This window comes from Festucalex cinctus, chromosome 3 (genome assembly GCF_051991245.1).
Source record: "Festucalex cinctus isolate MCC-2025b chromosome 3, RoL_Fcin_1.0, whole genome shotgun sequence".
Classification (NCBI taxonomy): domain Eukaryota; kingdom Metazoa; phylum Chordata; class Actinopteri; order Syngnathiformes; family Syngnathidae; genus Festucalex; species Festucalex cinctus.
In genome coordinates, this window is record NC_135413.1 from 32,639,911 (window position 1) to 32,650,332 (window position 10,422).

Genomic DNA, 10,422 nt, shown 5'->3' on the forward strand with positions numbered 1-10,422 from the left:
TATATTTTTTTTTCAACTTTAGCGTGAGGATAGAAACAAATTCATATCCTTTACTGTTTATTTTTAATATATATCCAGTTATCTGCTCATCTTTAAAAAAAAAAAAAAACTCTGTAGTTTGGTATTTGTACATACCTGTGAATTATTAGCTAACTAGCTAGGCTAGCTTCTGCTGCTGTAGATAAAAAATAAAAAATAAAAAAAAAGGTAGGCGGGGTCACAAAATGTTTTATTCTTCCCGTAAAGCACTGAAAGTGAACCATTAACTTGTAGTTTATGCTCGTTTATACCGTGACAGTTTTTTGGAGGTACAGTACAGTATTATTTTGAAATTTGGAAATTACAGTACAAACTTCTGGTAAAGGAAAAAAAAACAAATCCACATCATATCTTTACTTTTTTTTTTTTATATATATTACATTGTCACATTTAATTACAAACAATTCAGTCGTGTGATATTTATATACAAATGTGAAAAATCAATTTGTCGGTAGCTGAGTGAACAAACTCGCTTCCTGTTTCCGTGACGCTAAACTTTTGCAGCCTCGCAAACAGAAAACCGAACCCTAGCTTGTGTCTGATAACGCTGGACTTTTTGAACACTTTATCTTTCCACCTGGCAGCTGCTCAAATGAGTCTGCTGATGATTACGTGATTTGAGTTTCAGGCGTGGTTCCGTCGCAGTTGTTTTCTTTATTGTGTGCGTACAGTAACGCCAACTCGGAGCTGATAAATCCTCAGCTTTTTATTGCTTCCCGCCGCGCCCTCCTCAAAGTTCGACGTTCACCTCGTCGCCGTCCGAGTCCTCCGTCGGATCCTCGATTTTCACTCCCAGTCCGCTGTCCAGGTCGGCCTCGGCGAAGCCCACCTTTGAGGTTTTCGCGGGGCGCTCGTCGTCTTCGTCCTCGCTGTCCTCTTCCCGGCTGTCAGGGATGATGACCACCTCCTCCTTGGCGTCGGGGTCGATGTCCTCCTTGAACCAAACGGCCTTGTAGCCTTCCTCCAGGCGCCGTTCTTTGGTCAGAATGGGCTTGACCTCCTTCTCCTTGTCTGAGCTGGTCTGGCTGACGTTGTCGTCGTTGTCCAGGAGGGTTCCCAGTGCCCTCACGCTGGACTTGAGGGCCGAGTTGTCCGCCGGCCCCTCTTCCGTTGCTGTGACGTATGGACTCCCGGAGCCCACGCTACCGCCGTCGTCGTCATGCTGGAAAGCCTCGTTGGTGTACTGGACGCCCTGCTTGTCACTGCCGAAGCCCTGGCCCAGCTGTGGAGACAAAACCATTTTTTAATGGCACAGTTCCGTAAATCCTAAACAAGATGGCGGGATCCCCTTCCCCACTGCCCATCCAAGCTGTCTTTTTCCTGTTCTGCGTAAAACATACTAACCGGGTTTGTAGTCGAACCATAAAGTCTCAAAGACAAAGGAAAGAACTGAAAGAGACTGGGGAGTGAAGTTGAAAAACCGCAATTCGGAAAGTGGAATTCCAAAATCCTAAATGATAGCGGGATCCCCTTCCCCACTGCCCATCAAAGCTGTCTTTTTTTTTTTTTTTTCCTTTTTGCTGTTCTGCGTAAAACGTATTAACCGGGTTTGTAGTCGAACCACAAAGTCTCAGAGGCAAACAAAAGAACTGAAAGGCGGGACTGGGAAGTGAAGTTGAAAAACCGCAATTTGGAAATTCCAAAATCAGGCAGACATTACAATGTTCTGGTAATTTTTGCTGTGTGGGGAAAGACGCCAACATGAAATGTGGGACGATTGGAGTCCAAGTGGAAATGTCCCATCTTCAGAGATCATGGCTATTGAGTTTCAAAGACTTTGGGAAAGGCAATTGCAAAAAGCCGGGACCAGAATGTTAAGATGGACATTCAAGATTCCAAGAGCGGAACTCCAAAAGCACACACAGACCAGCAATGTCCCGTTTTGTTTGGCTTCTGTGGGAAAAGGACTGACACAGGATGAACTACAAGTTTCCTGGTTTTGGAGGGAGTTTCTGAGGCAGCCTCTACCGAGTTGTGAAGTGGAACACCCGAGATTCCAAACGTGCACTCAGTCCCATTTTGCCGGATTCTTGTGAAAGAAGATTTAACGGATACGTCATTTTTGGTGTATCATAGACAAGTGATTCTGGGAAAAGGAAAGCTCGTGCCTCAACACAATCAAACTAAAAACCGGAAGGTCGGACCGTTTAAAGTAATACCCGTACAAAACCAAACCAAACAGAACTTGATGGAAACCGAGGTAGGATTACACTCACCGAGCTTCGGAAGACGCTGGCTTCGTGGCTCTTCCTCCAGTCGGCTTTTCCCTTCTGGAGGCGACAGGCGAGCACGCCGATGATCACCAGGGAGACCAAGAGAAGAACGCCCAGAGTCGCCCCCAGCGCGGCCATGTCCCCCGGCCCAAAGCCGCCCGGCAGAGTAGGCACTGTCTCCGGAAGAAAGCAATGTCAACAGTTGATTGAGATCAATGTCCTCTAATGAACATACAAGCCTCAAGATTTACCACCTTCTCCCTATTTTTTGTGGTTTATTTTTCACATATCCAGCTATCCGTGGCTATTTATGTTTTCAGTTATCCAGGTTGTGGTAAAAAGGCTGAATGGAGGTTGAATCATAGCTTAATCAAAAAGACTTCTACTGGTCTAAGTTTTGGGCGTGGAGTCTACCATTTATGTCTTTGGTGTTTTCCAGCAGCCAGGTGAACGACCGATTGAGATGAAAATGGTCTTTTACCAGCCAAACCTGGTGACATCACCACCGTCCATGGGATACACCCACCAGAGACAAAAATAGGACGCTACACCTAAAATTTAGAACCTTTCGGACTAAAGATAAAACGTCTTACCAAGACGAGTCCAGTTGTCCTCACTCTTCTTTTTCAGACCATCTAAGCATGTTTTTGGAGTGTGGGTGGGAGGAAGCCGTAGTACACCGAGAAATCTCATAAAGCACGCAGAGAACATGCAAACTTCCGCCCAAATTCGAACCCTCAAACCCCAGAACTATGAGGCAGATGTGGTGCCGCCATACTGCCACAAACCCATCCATCCATTTTCTATACTTTTTAGAAAATACGTAAATATATCCTGTTCACGGATGCGGGTAGCTGACCTCGGGTTAAAGGCAGACCACACCCTGGACTGGTCCACACTCAATTATAGGACACAGAGACAAATGAACAGTCACATTCACATAGTGGATAAGTGGGAACTGAACCACCTGATGCCTGTTACGGAAGTCAGGTGAATGAACCACTATTGACCTCGGAGGCAAACCTCTCTGACTAACCAGACGCCAACTAGCAAGACAAAATCCATGACCACCTGTGTGAAGGTCTGCGGTGCTGGTGGGACCGTCGGTGACCAGTGGCGTTACCGACGATTCTGTGGCCGCGGTAGTGCTACTTTCGCTAGTGGGGGTAACACCAGTCGAAACGCTGCTGTCGGTGGGAGTACTGGGGTTGCTGGTGGACTCCATAGGTTCAGTGGTGCCCCCGGTGGAAATAGCAGGGTTGGTGGTGGACTCTGGTCTTTCAGTGGTTCTATCCTCGGTGGAGGTAAGAGGATTGGTGGTGGACTCCACTAGTTCTGTCGTTCCGCCATCGGTGGTTGGGGGACTGGTCATGCTGTCCGTAGTGCTCAAAGGCAAAGCGGTGGTGGTGAGACCTGAGAGGGAGAGCACATGTGAAGCTTAAAGGGGTGTCACCATCCCTCCAGAGTCCCGATTCAAACACTCTTGGTTGGTAAAGAAGAGCTTCGCATTTGAAGTTGGGTCTTTTTTTGACAAGATCTTCTCAGGATGCTGACTGATGATCAAACGGGGAATAACCTACAAGCCAAGTCCTGAGCCAAACTAAAATAGGGGTTTTCTGTACTAGTTTTGGCTTTCTACTACTAACTTTGTCCGAGTGTCATCTACTGCCTTTGTCCTGCCCATCCTACATCCTAATCTAAAAGTATTTTTTACCACAATGAGATTTATCCTGTACTAGCTTGGTCTTTTGTTTTCTACAGACTTTGTCCTCTACAAAGTTGAATCCAGTCTATGCTGTCCTTCTGTTGATCTCATTCCTTATCAGTTCCATCCTCATCGCACCCAAAGAGAATCTCAGCATCTTCAACTCTGCCACCTCCAGCTCTTTTCTCCTGTCTTTTGGTTATTGCGACTGCCTCCAATCCATAAGGTTTGGCGGGTCTCACTATAGTCCTTGGAACTTTCATATTTGCTTGTGTTCTTTCTGCCCTTTCACTTCATCTTGCCTGTACTCATTTCTTCACCTCTTTTTTCCCCACACCTCCCATTATGCCAAACAGTTGATCCCAGGTACTGGAAACTTCTGCAACCTTCTCCACCTCTACTCCAGTCAACTCACCATTCCACCATCCTCCCTTTCGTTCGCACCTATACTTGACTGATCCTCAGTCCTCGTCTCTCCAGTGCATCCCTCCACTTCTAGATTCTCTTCCACCTTCTCCCGACTCTCACCGTAGTCAGAAAGTCATCTGTGTCGTAGATCGTAGTTGACGGGGACTCCGGTGAGACCTCGTCTGTTAATCTGTTCATCACCATGGCAAACAAGAAGGGGCTCAGAGCTGTAAGTAATACAAAAAACTTGAAGGATTTGGATTTTTGATCGGTGATGACAGGAGTCTTGAGTGTCTACCCCTCAGTTTCTGGTTTGCAGGGATTTCTCCGAGTACTCCGGTTTTCGTAGATTGATTGTTACTTCCCCTGCTGCCCACGGTCACCTGGGATAGATTCAAGCTCACCCGCCACCCTGAACAGGATAAGCACTAGGCAACTGATGGATGGTGACACCCCTTGTCTGACTGGATGGCAAGTCAAGGTACTTGTTCATTTTTTTTGTATCACACCATGCATGTTCAAGGCAAAACCGTAGTGCTTTGCAGAGACAAAACAAAAGATTCAAAACAACATTAAATGGAAAAAAAATAGAGTCAAGATAAAACTTAAGGTGGGATGAATGGAAATATAACCAAATTAGTCAAATGAGTTGCTTTCCAAACCCAGTCTTATCACTGTATTATCTATTCCATTATTGTCCATTCATTTCTTCTCAATTAAGCAGAGGTGTAAAATCCAGAGACTCTGTGAACTGTGGCAGGGCTTTTGTTTTCCGGACCCGAATTTGACACCTCTGCAATTAAGCACATAATCGAATGAAGCTCAAGTTAATGTTTGACCAGCTTCGAAGAACCAAGCCTTGAATTTAACGTATCTTTACATTTCTTTGGTTTTTGTTGTGGTTTTGACATTCACGGATGAAATTCAGATTGTCTCTCACTGAGTCACGACCCTTGAATGTTGCTGTTTTCTTTCTCCCGACTTTGACCAAAAATACTACGCATGAATCCGATCGTAGTAATCTTCAGAGTTCACTCAATGATTCTTGCTTTCAAGCGGCGGACTCTGCACTCTGCGTAACAGCCTACTGGCATGTTGCCAGGTTTGTGTGCACAACACTTTCTTTCAAAAACAAAACAAATGGCACACAATATTGATAAATACCCATTTTGTACCAATTTGAGTCTCAAGACCATCAAGACTAAGACCGTCTTTCTTAAGTTTTAGCTATGTAGGTATCTAACCCTAAAATTGACGACTGGTCAAAGCCTGAGGTCTTACGTCGAGCAGAGTCTTGTGACATGAGTCTCCCCTGACATTTATTTGGTGCCCCGAGTGAGGTTTTCTTCTTACCTGATTTCACCTCCACCGAGAGATCTGCCTTTACGTTATCATCATTGGATGTGTCCACCGCCTCCACCTGCAGGGTGAGATCAGAAGTTTAGTCAAAGGACTGGTTCACTCGTTGCGCGACTTAGCTTCGGTTGGGGAACCTCACTTGCAGAGATAACGTGGCCTCCGGGAGGTCCGTGGTCATGAACAAGTAGCCGTTGATGATGGCGAAGTCGTCGCTTCCAATGATGCGATAGGCGATGTGAGGGTTTATACCCTGGGTGGGGGGCAGGTATAGGAAGGTCATGTCAACGCTTCACTTGTGTTTTTTAAAGAGATGACAAAAGTACTACGGACTGAGTAAGTGTTAAAAAGTCATCCAAAACACGCATTCAAGTGAAGTTCAGATACCGGAGCAATCTACTTCAGGACAGTCACATCGCCGCTAAGTCAAAATTAGATCTTTGGGTCTTTGGATCATCCTCAGCATCTTGAAAAAAGTCCACTAGATTTATATTTGAATTTATGGAAGCATGCATGAAGAATCAACATTGTTTTACCTCCACACTGGCATAATCCTCGTCCAAGGCGACGATCCGTAGCGGCTCATCCTTGTTGGTCGGGTCTGTCGCCATGGCGCCCACTGAAGAAACCGCACCCCGGTACAGTGGCTTCTGGAATTGTGGTTTATGGAGGCTCTTCACCTGAACGCTGATCGTGAGGCTCGTGGTAGCAAACTGAGAACTGCTTGGAGTCTGGGCGGCCTGCCAGACAACAACAAAGGTTTCATAATCCGATCCTGAGTCGCCTAACAAGTTTTCATGGTTTTCTATCCTAATTTCGGTTTGCCGACTATGGAGTTTCGCATCAAATGTTTGCAAGAAGCCTTCATTTGATGACTGTTTGGTGTTTATACAGTTTAATTGTCCTGTTTTCTCCGTTTGTAAACAAGATAGATGCTAAAGAATTCTCTATAAATGGTCTTTTAGTCAATTCATGTGTGTTCGAATGAGGTGAAATGTGATTAGAATGAGTCCAGTCACAACTCTGGTTTTGTTGTGTGTGTGTGGTCTTCACCAGAACTGTCAGACTGATGGTTCCCAAAACGTCGGCCGCCCTCAGCATGCTGACGTTGCCGGTGTTTGCGTTGATGGCGAACAGGCCGTCCTCGTTTCCTGGTGCAGACAAACGGGGAGTTAGCGGCATGTTGAAAAAAGGATTTTAGAGTGGACGCGTCTTACCGCTCAGGAAGGAGTAAAGGATGGCCTCATTGATCCCAACGTCGCCGTCAACGGCGTGAAGCGGACCCGGCTTTAGTGTTAAGGGCTCAGCCTGGTGTGGGGGCAGGATACAAAACCGAAGCAGATGAGGTCATGCGGTTCACTTCTGAACTTCAGTTATATAAACCAGTTGTGGGAAAAAGTCTCAAGTCTTCAATTGTACAAACCAGAGGTCCTTAGTCAGCTCATCTTTTTTTCTTTTTTTTTTTTATTGTGTCACTCTTAGCTCTTAAACCTTTGATACCAAATTTGCTAAGCTGACATAACCACACTTGTTAAGTTTTGTGGTGATTATGGGGAAGTGTTATCTTGATGTCTGCAAACTCTTAACAAGACGGCGTTTTGTTGATTTCCTGTAAAATCGTGGTTTTGGAGACGCAAAGATGTCAACAAATTGTGACTTAACTGCCATCCCTGGTAGTAAAATCAAATGTTGGGACTTTTAGCTCGGTACGAGAAAACGGAAGGCATTTTTACTCGCCTGCATTTCGTTGAGGTCCACCTGGCTGGTGTAACCGGCGTTCTGGCAGATGACTGCGCCAGCCACCTCGTGTTTGTTGCAAGGCTTGAACCAGGGCGGTCTGTTGTCCACATCTTGCACAGTGACTTGAATGGTGGCAGTGGCGGTGAATGAGACGTCGCCGCCAGGACCAGTCAACGGCGTGTCCTTGTAGCAACAACACAAGTGACAATCTGGCTAAGGATTTTAAGCTTTTAGGTGACTCAGCCCTCCATCGTGAAAGTCGTACTAAAAAAAACTAGAGCACCGTTTGCATCCGGGGTGATCTTGCACGATTGCAACATGGTTAGCTGCTAGCTAAGCCTACACCTCTAAACACATTTTCCATTTGGAAAATATCTTTTGTCCACTTTGTTGTCTACTGCTCAGAATCTTCGAGAGCCAAAAGAACAAGTCGATTCACATTTCCACCCGCTACTGTCACGCCATCAGTATTATCACTGTTGTAGCTCAGGGTGGTAGTACTCCCAGAATATTGGCTTGAGCGTGGTGGTGAGATCATCGTCTTACATCATTTTTCAACCAATTGTCTGTAAATTGTTTTGACCCGCTTTGAGTTACCTGTAAAAAATGGAAGAGAGAACTCGCAGGAATGTTTTTGAGCTGCCTTTGCTGAGAGAATAACATTCAAAATAATAAAAATAGTAACACATCCTCACCTGAGCGTACAAGACCATCTGGACACTTTTGACTTTGTCGTAATCCAGAATGTTCTGGACCACCAGTTGCGGGTTTTCGGGTGACGCCAGTCTAAAGTAATTCTGAAGAAATACATAATAAAAAAAAAACCCCAACTAGGTCATTTTAAGAACCAAGCTAATAGGCTAAAGGCTAAAATAAGAACATACTGATTCTGACGTCAGCGTGTAGTAAAGCGTCGTGAACTCGTCCTCGTCTGTGGCGGGGAACCTGTTGTCGATGGGCGTCCCCACGCGTAGCAGCTGAGATGCCAAATGGCGACCAGTTAGCGTCAGTTTGCAAACATAAAGACTTGCGCCAAGCGCTTATACCTCCTCCACATTGATCTGGTACGTGTCCTGGTCAAAGACCGGCGCCTTGTCGTTCACGTTTTGCACAAGGACTACGATGATGAGGGTGAACTGCAAAATCAGACGGGGGACTGATTGATGGTTTTATTTTTCGACAAAATATCGAGTACGTTACGTTAAGTGTGCAGTATTGAACCATGAGGTCGAACGCTTGCCTCTAGTCCAGAGGGGGCGCTGCATTTGACCTGGACCACATGATTTTTGCTCGTCTGCAAACAAACGCAAAAAACAAATCGAGTTGACGCCGACCGGTCTCCCCGATTGTTTCTTGGGGGTCGGCTGGGCCCACCTCATAGTCCAAAACCGCGTTGGCCAGCAGTCGGTTCCCGTCCAGAATGAAGGGGACGTCTGCGGAATTCTCCAGAGTGGGTATGACCCCGTCCGACACCGTGATGGTCTCCACCAGGTCGCCCACCGCGTTGTTCTCCTTCACGTTGACCGTCTCGCGAGCGCTGCAAACTGACGTGGACCCGTTTAGCAACACACAAACAAACACTCAGACAGACTTTCTGTCATTATAATAAGTTGCAATTTATTGGAAAATAAAGGGACTGTAGTTTTTCTTGTTTTTCTGAAAATTTTCCATTTCCACCCCCCCCACCAGAATATATATATATATTTTTTTTTAGAATTATTTGTTCCCTCTTTTTTTTTTGCTTTGCTTTTTGAATAATTTATTTTGTGACATTTTTTCCCCAAAAAATACAAAAAACAAAATTAAAATTTCAAAAATTAAAAACAAGATTTTAATAAGTTGAACAAGCCAAGTTAAAAAAACAAACAAACAAAAAAAAGTTACTCGGGGGTAATTTTTTTTTTCCCTCCTCAGGTGTATTTTGTAAATTTCCATAATGAGCCATAAATAGTAGATGAATGCGCATATAGTTTTGGATGCTCTCAAATTAGGGGGGGACTATGAAAAAAAAAAAAACAGAAAAAAAATCTTCAACAAATAACATTACGCTGGAAAACACAAATTAAGAAAAATAATTATACTTAAAAAAATAAAAGCCAAACAATATAATTACCCGTAATAAATTGTTGCTTGAATAATAATAATAATAATAATGCTAATAATAATGCTAATAATAATAATAATAATAAACAAACCAAACAATATAATTACATGAAATAAATTGTTTGAAAAAATATTAAAAAAAACAAAACAAAAATGAATTACTTAAAATAATTTCTTGCTTGAAGAATCATGTTTTTTTTTCCCCCCCAAGATTTGCCAAAACAGAAAAAAACTTTTCTGATTGTGATTTAAAAAAAAATAGCCAAACACTATACCTGAAATAAATTGTTTTAAAAATAATAATAAAAAAAAAAAAAAGCAAAAAAAATTACTCAATAATTTCTTGCTTGAAAAATCTTTTTTTTCTCTCAAGATTTGCCTAAACGACAACAAAAAAAACTTTTCTGATTGTGATTTAAAAAAAAAAAGCAAAACAATATACCTGAAATAAATTATTTGAAACTATTTTTTTTAAAAAGCAAAAAAAAATTACTCAATTTTTTGCTTGAAAACCCTTTTTTTTTTTTTTTCCCCCCGAAGATTTGCCTTAACGACAACAGGAAAAAAATTCTGATTGTGATTTTTATTTTATTTTATTTTTTTTATAAGAACTCCTGTTTTATCAAATGTGACGACGACGACGACGACGAGACGTCCGAACCTTCTGAAGGCTTTTTGAGCCCATTGAAAATCTGGCTAATGTCCATTTGATTGATGATGGAGTTTTGTAGCTAGCAAGCGATATGCCGATTCCGATTCCGATTCCGATTCCGATTACTCACTCTCCTGGGCCCCTGCGCCGGTCAGAAAGACGATGAAAAGCACAAAAAAGACGAGGACGTTCCTGCTGACGTCCAT

The 10,422-nt window shown here is 43.6% G+C and overlaps 1 protein-coding gene across 1 annotated transcript; it reads right to left on the minus strand.

Moving 5' to 3' along the window:
• Positions 1 to 211: 211 nt before the first annotated feature.
• On the minus strand, positions 212 to 10,422 carry LOC144016630 (cadherin-related family member 5-like). Its single transcript, XM_077517969.1, has 15 exons — positions 10,347 to 10,422; positions 8,836 to 9,005; positions 8,702 to 8,755; positions 8,508 to 8,597; positions 8,346 to 8,438; positions 8,157 to 8,258; positions 7,459 to 7,644; positions 6,939 to 7,029; positions 6,775 to 6,872; positions 6,258 to 6,461; positions 5,864 to 5,974; positions 5,719 to 5,785; positions 3,324 to 3,665; positions 2,256 to 2,425; positions 212 to 1,261 (listed from the first exon to the last, which is right to left on the minus strand). The coding sequence occupies exons 1-15, from the start codon at positions 10,420 to 10,422 to the stop codon at positions 770 to 772; spliced, it is 2,346 nt and encodes a 781-aa protein (XP_077374095.1). The 3' UTR covers positions 212 to 769.